Consider the following 16,292-nt stretch of genomic DNA (forward strand, 5'->3'; position numbering starts at 1 on the left):
AAATGTCTCTGCTGGAGCGTTAATGTGAGACTGCGTTATTCAAATACCATGGGCTTCTCATTCCATCTTATGGCCGCGGGTAAAAACCCACCCTGCTTGTTGTAAAATAACAACCCCCCCATTAATTATTTTCCTATTTAAAATTGGCTGCTGGGGACTCAAACAATATCCAACCTCTACGTGAGTTTCCCAGCCTGCTGGCTTACCGAGAGTTCGCTTCTTGCTCGCCTTGAATAGGATAAGAAATGACTTGTTTGCACGATTTATTATTTATAGAATTAGCGTATTTGATAATTAACCCCTAGAAGAGGGAAGGACGTTGAGAATCGCGACATTCCTGAGCGCAGGGGGATGGAGAGGTCATGGGAACAATGAAATAACCAAGGTTTATTTTAAAGTGTGCTGGGGAAGGGGGGAAATGTCTTTAGGGTTTGGTTCCTGGTGTGCTTGGCTGGGATGCTGCAGATCCTCCTCCACTGTCAGACTGTGGCTGTGCCAACCCAAAACTGCAGAACAAACTGGGATGCTCCTCTCTGAACAGTTTGCAGATGGAGCCAGGCAGATGCAAACTCCTTTTCTCACTGCTGAACTGAGATTTTTTTTTTAATTTTAATTTTTTCACAGAGGCCAAGACTCTGCTGAGTTCAGGAGTCTTTCCCCCTCCAGCTCGGAGTGATTTCCAAATCTGCATTAATATCAATATCAGCATATTGGCATTAAAGCTGCGGTGAGGCTTCACCTTTTCACTGGAACCCCTCGTGAGCATCCAAAAAAAAAGGGATTTGGAGCTCTGGTGCTGCAATGGGGAGCCAGAGGGAATCCTTCCAGCCCCAGCAGACCACCCGTGTGCAGCTGGGCTGAAGGGTTGGAAACTCATTCCTGCACTTCCTACTCGCAGAAAACTCGCGGTGATTTCTCTGTCTCTGCAGGGAGTTGGGGATCAGACCTGTGGGGAGAAATTTACTGTGCTGGGAGTGCCAGCAGTCTGTCCAGTGTCACCCAAAGTCCCCACCTCGGCTAGCACTTGTTTCCACTCCAGCACATCCCTCTTTGAGCGAGGGAGGGAGAGCAGGGCTGGTAATGAATCCATTAATTAATCCATTAACAGCCAAGTGGGGCTGAGATCCTTCCAGGCCACCTACAGCTCCCTCCAGCCACCCTCAGCAAAGCTGTTCCTTCCCTGGGTTTGCTTCCAGAAAAGAGCTTTTAGGTACTTTGCCTTAAAAAAATGAGGAGTTTGCTGATGGGTGGCATCTTTTCTGCTGGCTGGATTCTCTGGTTGGTCTCCACAGGGCTGGATTTTGCTCCAAATTCCTTCTGCAGGGTCTCTTCTGTCACACACCCTGCAGCATCAGCTTCAGCAGCTCGTGTGGATGTCATGGAAAAGCTTCTCTTTTCCTTGGGAAGCAGACAGGCTATAATATCCTTATTAATTAAATCACTCTGCTGGATGTTCCTGAATCACTTCTGAAATCTGTTTTGCCAAGCTGAATAAAATAGCTGGGTGAAAGAGGTTTAAAAAATAAATATCCTGGATTTTGATACAAACGAAATGCAGGTCTCACTTGAAACACCCAGGATTGGTGAAAACACCTGAGAAAAGGGAGGGACAGATGAATCAGATGAATCCAAACCCTGGGGAAAACGCAGAGAGAAACTCCTAGTGCTGCAGGAATAATTCAGTGGAACTGCTGGCTGAACACACCAGGACAGCCATGAAAAACAGCCCAAATTCCCCCAAAAAGGAGCCTCAAACCAGCCATAACGCTGTGCTTGGGGTCAATGCTGAAAATCAAAAAAACACAATAAATTTGAAAGGCAAGAGTTTTAAATGAGGGTTTCATTAGTCAGGGACTAGAAATTGGTCTTTTGGCCCACTGTGAACTGGATTTCCAGTGTGAATAAGCAGTGTGTGAGTGAATTTTTGTGTTTGTGGAATAACCCAGTGCAGGAAGCACCTGAGGGCAGGTGGGGCTGGGCTGGGCCAGCCTGAGCCCAGCCATGTGTCCTGCTGCTGGCAAACTGGGATGGGTCAGCCAGAGGAAACTGCCCTCTCCACTACAGATGTACAGCTGGGAGAAGCTTATGTGCATCAGTGGGTTTTGGCTGGATTGATGCTACTGTTTGCATTGCCAAGACAGGGCTTTTCCTTTTTTTCTCTCTATTTCTTTCTATCCTTATTTCCTTATTTCTTCTTTTTCCTGCTGTTCTCTTCTGTCTTTCTTGCTCTCTCTCCTTTCCATCTTCCTCTTTTTTCACTCTCGTTTCTGCTTTCCTCTCTCTTCTTTCTTGCTTTTTCTCTCCTTCTTTTCTTCTTTCTTCCTTTATTTCTGTCTTCCTCTTTCTTTCCTTCTTTCTCTTTGTTACTTCCTTTTTGTTTCATTTTTTCTTCTTCTCCTTCCCTCTCACTCCTTTAATTTCTTTCTTGTCTGTTTTTTTCTTCATCTTTTCTCCTTCCTTCTCTTATTTCTGTCTTCCTTCCTTCCTTCCTTCCTTCCTTCCTTCCTTCCTTCCTTCCTTCCTTCCTTCCTTCCTTCCTTCCTTCCTTCCTTCCTTCCTTCCTTCCTTCCTTCCTTCCTTCCTCTATTCCCTTCCTTCCTTCCTCTATTCCTTCCTCTATTCCTTCCCTACTTCTCCTCTCCCTCTGCCCTCCTCTTTCCACCACTCATCCTCTCTCCCCGCTGTCCCCATCTCCATTCTCTCTCTCCCACTCCTCCTGATTTTCCCCTTCCCCTGCTCGCTCTCTCTCCCTGCTGTCCCCTCTCATTTTCCCCATCTCTGTCCCGGCTCCCCTCGCTGTCCCCTCGCTGTCCCCTCGCTGTCGCACACGGGCGGTGCCGGGGAGCGCTGCAGTCCCCGCGGTGTCCCCTGGGGGGCGACACACGCCGCGCAGAGCCCCCGCGGGCAGGTGAGCGCGGAGCGGCACCGGGAACGGCATTGGGAATAGCCCGGGAACGGCAGCGGGAACTGTGCCGGGAATAGCCCGGGAACTGTGCCGGGAATAGCCCGGGAACAGCCCGGAACAGCACCGGGAACGGCATTGGGAACGGCATCGGGAACGGCGTAGGGAATGGCACCGGGAATAGCCCCTGAACGGCCCCGGGAACGGCCCTGGGAACGGCATCGAGAACGGCATAGGGAACAGTCCCGGGAACTACATCGGGAACGGCACCGGGAATGTCCCCGGGAGAAACCCCGGCAGCGCCCGGAGAGCCCTGAGCCCTGAGAATCTCCGCTGCCTCGGTAAAGACTGAAACAGCAAAACCGGAGGAGAACGGGCGAAGGCAGTCCCGCTTTCCCAAGCGCCTCCCGCTCTCTTCCTCGAAGGGGCTCCTCTCCCTGCTCTGCCCCTTTGGAAAATGAGTATTTTTCATAATGCTGATTTTTTTTTTCCCCCTTCAAAGCGTTCCAATTTCTGGCTTTTCCGAGCCCGCTGGTTCAGTCTCTGCTCAGCCCCCAGCTGCGGCAAGCAGAGAAATTTTGCTGCTTCTGGGGGTTCTGTAGAAATTCAGCTCGGTAAAGTTTTCAGCCGAGGAGAGGTAAGATTCCATCAAGGATATTTCTCCAGCGCGTCCCAGGCTTCTGGGAAGGGACAGCACAGGGACGCCGTAGGGGTGGCTTTGCTCAAACCCTGCATTTAGGAATTCCTGCATTTTAAAAAATGATGTCGTTAGAGAAATGCCGTGTGCTTGTGGACGCTAAGGCACAGCCCAAGTTGTTAGGAGAAATATGATTTACTTGAAAACCGAACAGAAAAGTGTGAAGTCGTTCTCCAATGATTCCAGAAAAAAATAAAAGTTTTCTCTTATGGTCGTATTCTTACATAAAAAAAAAAAAAATCAGCTTATCTCGCTGAGTTCACTGTTTGTTTTCACACACACACAAAAAAAATAATAATAACCCCGGACGTTTTCTCGGTGTACGAAACCCACCCCGAACATTCAAAATTATTTCCATCAAAATTAAAAATCAATTTCGAAGTGCCCGGAGCAACTCCCCGATTCATTTTTCCACCGCCGATCATTTTTAACCATCCCTCCTCGTCGAGGAGCTGCGTCGTGATTTAATTTTTTTCCCTCCCCCCGGTTATCGCATAAAATCGTTTCCTTTCTTATTAAGAAAATCTCCGGTAATTAACAGCTCCGCCGGGTTCCCACGGCCGGAGCCGCCTGCGGTCTCGTCCCCACCGCCCGGCTGCGAGCGGGAAAAGCGACCCTCGGTCCCAGCAGCCAGCCAAAATCACAGCCTGGCTTTGGGGGAAAAAAATATCTTTGTTTAAAGCCTTACGAAACCACACAAATTGCAAGGAGGGGAAGGCAGAATTACAGTGTAAGAAACCCAAAAAATCACCGCTTAGGAATCAGAGCGGCAGCAGCCAGGCTCGGGGGAGGCGGCGGGAAGGAGCCCAGCCGAAGTGACAGCTAATTCATTTCAGCCTTATCTTGGTCTTTTCGGGCTCGGATCGATTTTGCAGAGTTATCTTTGATTAGAGATATATTATCAATTTTTTTTTTCCCCGCGGAGAGGGGAAATCGCTGGTTTCCCACCTCGGGTTCCTTCGCCCTGCAGATCCTCGCTTCTCTCGAGTGGAAGAGAACAATTCGCAGCAGTTTCCCCCAACACTTGAGTTTACACTTGGTCACCGTGCGTCCCTAATTGTCCCACTCTGATTGCCTCTAATGAACTCATTAGGGAGAAGGCAGAGGGGCGGATTTCACAGGCACGAGAAAATCCGCCTCAACGCCCGGAACGAAAGAAAAATAGACACCGAAACGCGCTCTCTGTTTTGTGGTGATTTTGTTGTTTTGTTTTTTTTTTTTTTTTATAATAATAAAATATCCTAAACTCCCCGAAGCCGCAGGGGAACCTCTGAACCCGCAGCGGCCGAGCCACCGGGGCCGAAACGGGGACCGGGGGAGCACCGCGGGAGGGACCAGTGGCCTTTCCCGAGGAACCGCCGGGCCTTTCACTTAAATATATTTAACAAGGTGAACGCGGGACCTGCCCGGCACAGGGCCGCCGTGACATCGGCACTACGGGGCGACGAGCGCGGTGTCGCGACTCCCGCCGGTCCGGGCAGCAACCTGCCCGCGGAAAGTGCTTCGAAACTTCTCAGCATGCCGCGGGGCGGGCAGCGGGCAGATCCGCCGGCCGGGGCGGCTGGGCTGCGGGCTGTTTGGGGGGCCCAGCGGTGGCGGAGGGGGTGCGGGGCGGTGCGGTGCGGTGAGGGGCGGTGCGGTGAGGCTGGCCGGTACGGTGCGGGGCCGTGCGGGGCTGTGCGGTGCGGTGCGGTGCGGTACGGTACGGTACGGTAGGGTAGGGTGCGGTGCGGTATGGTACGGTACGGTGCGGTGCGGTGAGGTGCGGGGCAGTGCGGCTGGCCGGTGCTGTACGGTGCGGTGCGGTACGGTGCGGTGCGGAGCGGTCCGGTGCTGTACGGTGCTGTACGGTGCGGAGCGCGGCTCGCTCGGCGGCTCGGGAGCGGCGCGGGCCGGGAGCGCGCGGGGGCAGTTCGCCAGCGCCACCGCCGCCGCGTCCCGCGCTCCCATTGGCTGCGGCCGCGGCGTCCCGCGCTCCCATTGGCCGGTGGCGGCGGCGGGGGGCGGGGCCAGCGGGGAGTAAAAGCGCGGCGGCGGCGCGGGGAGAGTTTGGAAGCTGCGCGGCTCGGCCGGGAGGGAGCTCGGCGGCTCCGCACCCCTCCGGGGGCTCCGGAACCTTTCGGGCCGTTGTTGTGACAAGGACTGGCTTTTCCGCGAGGGCTGCTTTTTTCGTCTTCTTCTTCTTTTTAAAATTTTTTTTCCCCGATTTTTTTTTAAAAATTCTTAATTTTTGTTTTGTTTTGTTTTTTTTTTTTAAATTCCCCTGTTCCTGCGAGAACAGGCCGCCCCCCCAGCCCAGCTCCCCGCAGCACTGCCCGCTGCCGCCGCGGGCCCTAGGCGTGTGTACAAGAATCACAGTCATACAGAGGGAGGGAGAGGCCGCCAGAGACCACCGTGCCCCCGGCGACCCGGAGGATGCCGCTGCGGTGCCGCTGCTAGAGGACACGCTGGGATTTAGCTCGGCTCCGAGACTCTCTCTCTCTCTCTCTCCCGCTCTCTCCCTTCTCCGCAGAGGGGTCCCGGACGGGGGTGAGGCCCTTCCACCCTCCTCCTCTTCCTCCTCGCCTGCCCGGCCGCGGGAAGCCCCTCTCCATGATGCAGGCTCGCTACTCCGTCTCGGACCCCAACGCTTTGGGAGTGGTGCCGTATTTAAGCGAGCAGAACTACTACCGGGCTGCCGGGACGTACGGCGGCATGGGCAACCCCATGAGCGTCTATTCGGGCCACGCCGAGCAGTACGCGGCGGGCATGGGGCGCTCCTACGGCCCCTACCACCCGCACCAACCCACCGCCCCCAAGGACCTGGTGAAGCCACCTTACAGCTACATCGCCCTCATCACCATGGCCATCCAGAACGCCCCCGACAAGAAGATCACGCTCAATGGGATTTACCAGTTCATCATGGACCGCTTCCCTTTCTACCGAGAGAACAAGCAGGGCTGGCAGAACAGCATCCGCCACAACCTCTCCCTCAACGAGTGCTTCGTCAAGGTGCCCCGCGACGACAAGAAGCCGGGCAAGGGCAGCTACTGGACGCTGGACCCCGACTCGTACAACATGTTCGAGAACGGCAGCTTCCTGCGCCGCCGGAGACGCTTCAAGAAGAAGGACGTCTCCAAGGAGAAGGAGGAGGCCCGGGAACGGCTGCTGAAGGAGCAGCCCAAGCCCCCCGGGCTGCCCGGCGCCGACCTCCCCAAGGAAGCCTCCTCCTCCTCTTCCTCTTCCTCCGCCTCGGCGCCGGCCTCCGAGAAGAAGGTGGTGATCAAGAGCGAGACGGCGTCTCCCGAGCTGCCCGTGATCACCAAGGTGGAGACGCTGAGCCCGGCCAGCGGCGGGGCCATGCGGGACAGCCCCCGCAGCGCCGCCTCGCCGCCCGCCGCCGCCTCCCCGGAGGCATCGCTGCCCGAGCACCACCCGGCCGGCAACGGGCTGCCGGGCTTCAGCGTGGAGAGCATCATGACCCTGCGGACTTCCCCCGCGGGGGACCTGAGCCCGGTGAGTGCCGCCTCGGGCCGGACGGGCGGCGGGCTGGCGCTGGGCTACCCCGCGGGGCAGCCGTCGGGCTACAGCGCGGCGTGCAGCCAGGCGCTGGACACTAGTGGGAGCTACCACTGCAGCATGCGGGCCATGAGCCTCTACAGCGGCGACAGGCCGGGCCACATGTGCGCCCCGCTGGAGGACGGGCTGGCCGAGCATCCCACCGGCGCCCCGTCGCCTCTGGGCACGCTGAGCCTGCCGGCGGGGCAGGACGGAGCGCTGGGCGGCGGGCATCCGCACGGAGGAGGCGGCGGCGGCGGCGGAGGGGCGGCGGGGGGACAGCCGCCGGCATCCTGGTACCTCAACCACGGCGCTGAGCTGAGCCACCTGCCCGGGCACACGTTCGGCTCTCAGCAGCAGACTTTTCCCAACGTGCGGGAGATGTTCACGTCGCACCGGCTGGGGATGGAGAGCGCGGCGCTGAGCGAGCATCAGGTGAGCAGCAACTCGGCCTGTCAGATCCCCTACAGATCCGCGCCCTCCCTTTATCGCCACGCCGCTCCTTATTCCTACGACTGCACTAAGTACTGAGGAGCCGCCAAACCCCCTCGCCTAGGCCCGTTCGAAAGCAAAACGTTTGGGAAAAAAAAATATTAATAATAATTATTAAAAATAAATCGGGAGAAATAAACCCGCAGCAAACGCAGGAAAATAAAATAATAAAAAAATATCTGACAGCTTCCCCGTGGAGCTTGCGACCACAGAGTTTGAAGATCCTCAAAAGCCCCGGTTTGGGCCTCCTTAAATTCTGGACAAGTATATTTTACTTGAAAAAAGGGGGATCTCTCATTTAAAAATAAAAATTAAAAAAAAATAAAAAAAAAGAAAGAAAAGAAAAACGTCTGAAAAAAATTATATATATATATATGTCTATCTAAAAGTGGCAAATTTTATATGCTAAAGTATAGGGGGTCTCAGAAAAATAAGTTATGGACCAATATCACAACGACCATTTATACGTTTTAAAAGGAAAAAAAAAAGTTTATAAATATATATATAAATATATGTCCTGGGTATTTTTTAAGTTCTCTGTTGTGCTGTAAAAAATGTGTGGATTTCTAATCAGGCTGATTTTTCAGAGCCATTAATATAATATTTAAAGTTGAGTTCACTGGATTATTTTTTGTCTCGCCCAACGGTTCCTAACTTCCAAATTAACGACAAGTGATTTCTTCTTCTTTTTCTTCTTCTGTGTACAATTATGCAATAGAGTTCCTTTCGTTTTAGAGCTGTTCTTTTCGCAAGACGAGGAAATAATTTATTTTTTGCTGGTGGATTTTTTTTTTCTTTTTTAAGGAAAAAAAAAATTAGACAAAGTATCTGATACTTTTTTTTTTTATTATTATTTACGACGTGTGATGTTTTTTGTATAATAGATTTCACCTTTGCCATTCCTAAGGACTATTCGCTTTAACCTGCTTCAAAGTTCGTTTGTCTTATGTGGTCCTAATTGTTGTACTTACCTTAAAATAAATCCATGCTGGTTTTTTTCTGCTCCAAGTCTGGCGCTTCTCTGTGTATAAACCGGGGTGGTTTTTTTTTTTTATTTTTCTTCAGTATTTTTCCCCCCTCCCTTCACCTTTCCTTCACTCACCAAACGTGGCACTGGCTGCTTTTAAAACAAACTCGTTTTCCTGAAGCTTTCTGAGGATTCTTTCTTGGATGAAAAAATTTCATTCGCGTGAAGAGCTGGAATTGTACAACCTCTGGGAGGTGGGGAAGGAAATCACGGCGGGGGCAGCCAGGGCTGAGCCCCTCAACCCCGAATCCTTGCCTGCTGGAAATTTAGGGAGTTTTCCCAGGCCTCCGGTGGGGAAAACAGGGAGAACAGGAGGCGCAGGGAGGGAATTTCAGCTCCTCTCGCCGCGGCCCTTGCTCGCTGCTCCGCACTCCGCGCCCGGAGCCTCCTCTTCCCAGGGCAGAAAACAACCCTCTCCCTAAAATATCCTTTTTATTTACTCGTTCGGTTTTCTCTAAAGGAATTCCGGGTGGGTGCGGGGGTGAGAGTGATGATTTAAACCCGAACTCGCTGCGGAATCTGTAAAAAAACGAGGCGGAAAGTTCACTCGAGAATCATGTCACTGTTTTGAAATCCTCTCTCGGTTGGAGAATTGGCTGATTTTAACCTTCTCTTTATCTGTTTAAGCTCCTGTTCCCAATGCCGGGCACTGCTAGATATCCTGGCTTTTCCCAAATCGTCCTTTAACCTGCTCGAGAAGCTTTAATCCAGGGGTAAAAGCGCAGGATTTGGCAATCCTGGAAGCACGGGAATGCCGGCAGAGCCTAGAGCAGAGCTGAGGAGGTCTCTGGAACTTTTCAAGCCCAGCTCCCTGGAGCCAGGCTGCTTTCCCAGCTGCAAAATCACATCCAGCCAGGATTTCCAGGGAATAAATCCCAATCGTGGCTCCATCCCACCTCCTGCAGCCCCCCAGTGCGCCCCGTAGCTCTATTTTTGGGGGTTCGGGTGGGATTATACCCACGTCAGGCGGTTCAAGTCGATGATCTAAATTGGTTTTGACCGGTTGAATTTCGCCTGCGCTCGAAAGCTGGCAAAAAGCAGCGAAACTCTCGATTTAAATGAGAAAAAAATGTCCGAGCCTCACTTGATCTGTATTTTAAGGAACATTCTTGTAAAAAAAAAACTCCTGCCGTTTTCCTGGCTCTCAGAAGGTGGTTTTGAAATTTAGTTTTATATTTTCTTCTTCTTTTTTTTAACATGAAATAAAATCCAAAGCGCTATCTTAATAAGAGAAAAATAAATAGTGGAAAGGATTTTAAAAAATAGGGTAAAAGGGAAATAAAGAGAGTAAAATGGTGAAAAGAAAATAAATGGGGGGAAAAAAGGGAATTGGGAAAGAATTCTCCCCCGGTTCAGACCCTCTTCCCGTGGGATTTTTTCCCGCGTGGATCCCGGGGACGCTGTGGGGGGGAGATGACCGAAGTCAGGTGCTTCCCAAAAGCATCGAGAAATCCCAAGGGCGCTGAGCACACCGGGACGCTGTTCCTCGGGCAGGGATGGGATGCCGAGGGATGCCGTACCGATATTTGGGACAACCCCAGCGCCCTACAACCTCCCCCGCGCTGCTGCTGGACAGTTCCTGGGGTCCCCTCTCCCCCCACAACCCCGCGCTGGTGTTTCTCTCCCCACCCCTGTGGGATGCTCCCGATGGGATCTGCGCTGCTCCAGTCCCCTCTGCCCCTTCCCACCCTGCAGGGCTTGGGGGCTGCGAGAATCGTCCCCTTCTCTGTGTCCCGTCCTGTCACTGTCCCTCGCCCCCAGCACCCCCCGGGGAGCCCTCTGGGGTGGGCTGGTTTGGCAGGACCAGGGCCCCAAACCCCTTTTTTGGGATGCTTCCGAGGCGAGAGCCAAGCGCGGGGATCGTTTTGTCACTCGGTTTGAAAGCTGGGACAGTGAGGTCGGGAACGCGATAGGAATCTGTCGCGACAGGTGACTGCAGCCCGGCCGAGCAGAGGGGAAGGAAGGAAGGAGGAAGTGAAGGAAGGAGGAAGGCCCAGGGTGGCTCCATGAGCAGATTTGGCTCTGCAGCCCCTCGAGGGAGCAGCACGAACCCCCTAGCCCCTCTCCCCGCTGGTCAAGGGGGCAAGCTTGGCTCCGGGGGGTGGCTGATGCTGCTGCCTGGCCAGTGGTCCCGGGCAGGGGCTCAGGGTGGCTCCGGGAAGAGGATGAGCATGGTGGATGGGATTTATTTACGTATTTTAATCTTATTCTCGTGTTGCCATTCACCTCCGGGTTTGCAAACCTGTGCAAAAGCCCGGACAGTTTCGGTTTTGGGGAGAAGAGCAGCGATTTTCCATCTCATCCTCACCGGGAAGGTCCCAGTATCCCAGCGAAGGGAGAGTTTCCTTGATATTCCAGGCCTCGGGTGAAACACATTCCCTTCAGGAATCCCCCCAGGCCTCTGCACAGCCCAGCACGAGCTGTCTCGTCCCTCCCAATCAATCCCACCTTCCGCAGAGCTCCTGGGAAGGCTCTGGCCAAGTGGTTTTTGGGGAAGGCCGTGAGCCCTCCCGTCATTTTGGAGGGGATTTTGCACAAAACCCACAGCCGGCATTGCAAGGCCAGGAGAGAAGGGAATCCATCCCTGATCCCGGGGCGATACTGAGTGACCTCGGAACTGCACAGCGCCGTGCACGGCCGGGGAGAGGGGCGGGCAGCTCCTGCCGGGAGGTCATTCCTGGGGAGCCCAGGCTGGGATGCAGCAGGAGCGGCGAGCTCTGATTCACATTCCCGCTCCTCCCCGGGCTGGGATGCAGCACGAGTGGAGAGCACGGATGTTTGCCCTGTTCCCCCATCCCGGGGTGCAGCAGGAAAGGGGAGCTCTGGTTCACACCCCTTCTCCCGGCCAAGATTGCGATGCAGCAGGAGAGGGAAGCACTGATCTGTGCCCTGTTCCCCCATCCTGCGATGAGGCAGGACTGATTTATACCCTGTTCCCCCATTTCGGGATGAGGCAGAAATGGGGAACACTGATTTACACCCTGTTTCCCCCACTCCGGGATGCAGCAGGACTGATTTACACCCTGTTCCCACATCCCGGGATGAGGCAGGATTGGGTAACATTGATTTCCACCCTGTTCCTCCACTCCGGGATCCAGCAGGACTGATTTACCCTGTTCCCCTATTCCGGGATGCAGCAGAAATGGGGAGCACTGATTTACACCCTGCTCCCCCCAGGAGCCCCGGGCAGGACCTCTCCTCGCTGCTGCTGCTGCTTTAAAAGGGGCTCGTCAGCTGGAGAGGAGGGGAAACCCATCCGGGAGCTTCTCCACCGCCGGCTCCGCGTTGTTTGTTTTTTTTTTTCCGTTCAGGGAAAGAGCGACGGCACCAAAAACATCAACAAGACTCCCCTCCCTCGCTTGCCCGGCCCCGCCGCAGCCTCTCGGAGGGTTGATCCCCTGCGGATAACGCAGCGAGCTCCGGCAGAAAAGGGATAACGGGGACAACAGGCAGCGCAAGAGCTGGGAAGAAGGAACGGAGAGAAAAGCCGCATCCCCGCCTCCGAGGGTTTCCCACCGCCGAGAGGGGAAAACAAGGGAGGAAGCAGGAATTTTGCTGGGGGAGGGAGCTCGGGGGGAGAGCGGGAGCCCGTGGGACTGTCTCCTGCCGTACACGCGAGTATTTATTGTTTTACTAATCCGTGCTTGGAGCGGCTCAAGGAGCGGGGAGTCCCCGAGGTGGGGGGAGAAGGGGGAAGACCCTCGGCCGGCTGCTGGGAGGATGCGCCGGGCGGGGCAGAGCAGCCGCGCTCTGCTCCATCCCTCCCCGGCCAGGATGCTCCAGGGGCGGGGAGGCTGCCGGGGCGTGCTGGTCCCTAGTGTCGAGAGGCGGGGAGCCCCCAAATCCCTCCTTTTCCCTCCCCTTTGTATTTATTTGGGGTTTATTGCGCTTTTGGCGCGGCGGGTGGGTGCTGCAGCTCCCGGGGGCCGGCGGGGGTGCGCGGGGCGGGGGAGGGATGCGGAATTAGGGGCGAGGGCGGTGTTTGAGGGGCGAATTTCCCTCCCACGCGTGGGCCCAGCCAGTGGGAAGGGAGACCCCACACCCCCGCCCGAGAAGTCACCTCCCTGCACCCCTCGGCTGCCTTTCCCAGCCTCTCCTGGCGCTTTGAATCCTTCAGGAGGCATCCGGAGCTCCACAGCACCGCGCTGGTTTTTACCCCGGGGATGAAACTCCTTCTCCCGACCGGGGAGCGGCAGTGGGAGAGAAACCCCAAGGGGGAAGGGAATTTGCAGGGAAATCCGGGACTGGGGAGGTGGAGGAATCGCCAGGGCCGGGTGGTGCTGGGGGAGCTCGGCTTTTACCTCCTCCCCGGCCAGGTAAAAATCCCAGCAGGCTCTTTGGAGCTGCGCTGTTGGGATATTTCTCTTGGAAGGAGAAAGAATCCCCCTCAGGCCTCTTCTTCCCCAGCCCGGAGAAAAGATGCTCCACCGAACAGGGTCTCAACCCGCGGGGGGACAGGGGACACAGGCGACACCTCCCAACTGCATCGGAATCCCTCGGGGCCTCGGATTAAAGCTGTTACGTCAGTAAATTAAAAAAAAAAAAAAATCCAACAACAGAAAGCACAGCCCCAAACCTGGACGTTTACACAGAAAAAGAGCATCACAAATTCCTAATGTAAGCACCGGCCAGCTGTGTGCACTTGTAAAGTTGTTATAATCCCCCTCCTTGTTATAAACAGGAAAGTACATAATATAAAGCAACAGGCCCGCATTCACAAATACTGACCCTCCTCCTCGGGCCTGCCAAACTCCCCTTTTGCTGCAGTCTCCCCCGGCTCAGCCCTGCCTGCTCGGGCTGGGAGCAGGGCTGCACCGGCTGTCCCTTCGCCCGTCCCCGGGGGTCCTCGGGGGTCCTCGGGGGTGGAGAGCAGGGTCCGTGCATGGGAGGGGCAAAAGACCCCTCCACACCTGAGCCCCTCCATCCTCAAAACCCCCCACAGTCCCTTCTGCATCTTCCCCATCGCAGCGCTGCCTCCTCCTCTCATCCACCCCTTTTTCTTCCTTTCTTCAATTTTTTTTTAAATTTTTTTTGTTGTTGTTTAATGCCCCAGTTTTGCTGCGGGGATCCCTGGCCGCTCCTCCCCAGCTCCAGCAGTGTACATCCTGCTCCGCTGTGTGTGCTTACAGCGTCAAAGGGTGGACGTGATATTTCAAACATCAGATCAGTGCGTTTATATATTGGGTGCCCGGAAATTTTTCCAAATAAACACAGCTTGATTCGACTTGGGTGGGCAGACTTATCAACAGACTAATTCTATAAACAAATGAAGGAATAACCCGGAGACCATTGGCTGGTACCAGCGAGACACGTGGAGAGAGCTCGGAGTTTTGTAGCAATGAAATTTTAATTAATGTGGGTGGGCTGAGAACACAAACGACTGTTTATCAGAGACAATTTATTTTCCAGCGCTAAGTCAACATATAATAGCAAACTTACAACAATTATTTAACTTTTTTTTTTTTTTCTCCTTTTTTTTTTTTTTTTTTAAGAGCTATGAAGCAGGGACAGAGGCAGAGCGAGCTCCTTCAGGCAGGGCTGGGAGCTGAGCTCGCACAAACAGCTCCCCGGTGGACTCGTCCCAGGTTCCTGCCCTTCCCCGTCCCTTCGCTCGGCTCCGAGGGGGAAAACGCGGCGCTGGGATCCCGCCGGCGATGAGCCACATCTACGGCAGCCACCTCTCCCCCCTGGGCAGCCCTTCCATGGTTTACCTCCCGGCCGCGCTCGGCTTCACCGCCGGGGGGGCGATGTCCCGGCAGGACCCCCCCCAAAAACCACCCTACAGCTACATCGCCCTCATCGCCATGGCCATCAAGGAAGCGCCGGGCCAGAAGGTGACCCTCAGCGGCATCTACCAGTTCATCATGGACCGCTTCCCCTTCTACCACGACAACAAGCAGGGCTGGCAGAACAGCATCCGCCACAACCTCTCCCTCAACGACTGCTTCGTCAAGGTGCCCCGCGAGAAGGGCCGGCCGGGCAAGGGCAGCTACTGGACGCTGGACCCGCGGTGCCTCGACATGTTCGAGAACGGCAACTACCGCCGCAGGAAGAGGAAGCCCAAAGCCGCTGCCCCGCCGGACGCCAAGGGGGGCGAGCAGCCGGGGCCGCCCGCTCGCCCCGTCGAGCCCAAGCGGGCCAAGGGCAGCGCGGCGGCGGCGGCGACGGCGGTGGCTCCGGGGGACTCGGGGGTCCCGCGGCCGGGAGGGGTGGCGGCGGCTTCTCCCGGGGGTTTACCACCGCCGCCGCTGCCCGCCGCCGCCCCGCCGCACAAGAGCGGCTCCCGGGGCCGCAGCTTCAGCATCGAGAGCATCCTGGCGCAGGGGCTGCGGCCGCCGCCCCCCGGGGCAGCCCCCAAAAGCAGCCGGGACAGCCCCGCCGGCTCGCTGGTGGCCAGCGGCGCCTTCGGGCCAGCCCTGAACGCCTCCCTCATGCTCGACTCCCAGGTGCACGGCAGGCTCTACCACATCGGCATCCCCTTCCTCTCCTGCTTCCCGCTGCACTTCTCCGAGGCGGTGTTTAATTTCCAGTAGTTGCCCCCAAAATTCACGCCTGCCCCCCCCCCCCCATGGCTCCGAGCGGCTCCGGGGGGCGCGATGGGAGGGAGAGATCGGACTCAGACCTCACCGCGCGGGTAAAGACCTAAAAAAACCCCCAAAGCGATGTTTGAAAGGTGTCTCAGGATTTCAGGGCATTTTTCAAGGCGCGTTTCGCTGCGGACTCTATTTAGCGGTTGCCTCCCGCCCGCTGCCAGAGCGACTTCGGAAGGTAAAGCGACTTTTTTTTTGCTCTGCACCTTTAGTCTTTGCATCCCTCAGGTTCCTCACACCTGGTTTCTGGCGAGCCCTGCAGGTCTCTGGTTTTCTTCTTTTATTTTTCCTTCTGAAAATCAAACGCACCCCATCGCGGGGAGGGGAGGAGGCTGAGTGTTGTTTTGCCACGAATCAGGCACATCATAATTCCCGATATTCCCACTGTCCTCCCGGTGGGGGAAGGCAGGTAACTGGAGCTGAACTGGCAGAGCAAGCAATCCAGCCTCACCCTGCACATTCCTGCTCGCTGGGATCCAGCCCTGGGTGGAACTGGGGTTTTGGAATATCCCCACGGAGCTTCTGAGGGGGATGGATGAGCAAACATGGAGATTTATTCCTTTTCCATCTCTTGCTGGGATCAGTTGCTTCTGAGCAAAAAAGGCTGAGGCAGGGTTGTGGAGGCTGGGATAAATACCAGAAAAAAAAAAAAAAGAAAAAGACATCAGCTATGTTTCTAAAATTTTCTTTTTTTTTTTCATAAAGAAGGAAGAATCCAGACACATTGCAAGAAATCCGGAATATTCCGTATTTTAGAGGCTTTTTGTATATTAGTGGATAAATGCCCGTTGGAAAAAAAAATTATATTCTTGATTTTCATTATGAAACCAAACCTATATCCAATAAAGGTATTTTTGTTCAGGAGTGTGGCTGGTGTGATGTGAAACACCCCTTGGCCTGTGCTGGAGGATGAAGGAGTGGGGCCTGCTGGTGGATGCAGCAAATATCCTGACAGGATGGACCATGGAAAAAATGGGAGAGGCTCCTGGGAAATTGCTTTTTCCCTGGAACTGATGAAATGTTCCCCAAAATGATTGTTCCTCCTTC

At 54.9% G+C, this 16,292-nt stretch overlaps 2 protein-coding genes across 2 annotated transcripts; both read left to right on the forward strand.

Moving 5' to 3' along the window:
- The first annotated feature begins 5,639 nt into the window (after positions 1-5,639).
- Positions 5,640-8,626, forward strand: FOXC2 (forkhead box C2). Its single transcript, XM_085071425.1, has one exon. It carries the CDS (start codon positions 6,192-6,194, stop codon positions 7,665-7,667), a length of 1,476 nt encoding a protein of 491 aa, XP_084927551.1. The 5' UTR covers positions 5,640-6,191; the 3' UTR covers positions 7,668-8,626.
- Positions 8,627-12,648: 4,022 nt separating this feature from the next.
- On the forward strand, positions 12,649-15,764 carry FOXL1 (forkhead box L1). The gene is made up of 2 exons (XM_085071426.1): positions 12,649-13,272; positions 14,148-15,764. The coding sequence occupies exon 2, from the start codon at positions 14,310-14,312 to the stop codon at positions 15,186-15,188; it is 879 nt and encodes a 292-aa protein (XP_084927552.1). The 5' UTR covers positions 12,649-13,272; positions 14,148-14,309; the 3' UTR covers positions 15,189-15,764.
- Positions 15,765-16,292: the final 528 nt, after the last annotated feature.

This window comes from Lichenostomus cassidix, chromosome 11 (assembly GCF_008360975.1).
Source record: "Lichenostomus cassidix isolate B80296 chromosome 11, HeHo_3.0, whole genome shotgun sequence".
In the NCBI taxonomy this organism is placed as follows: Eukaryota; Metazoa; Chordata; class Aves; order Passeriformes; family Meliphagidae; genus Lichenostomus; species Lichenostomus cassidix.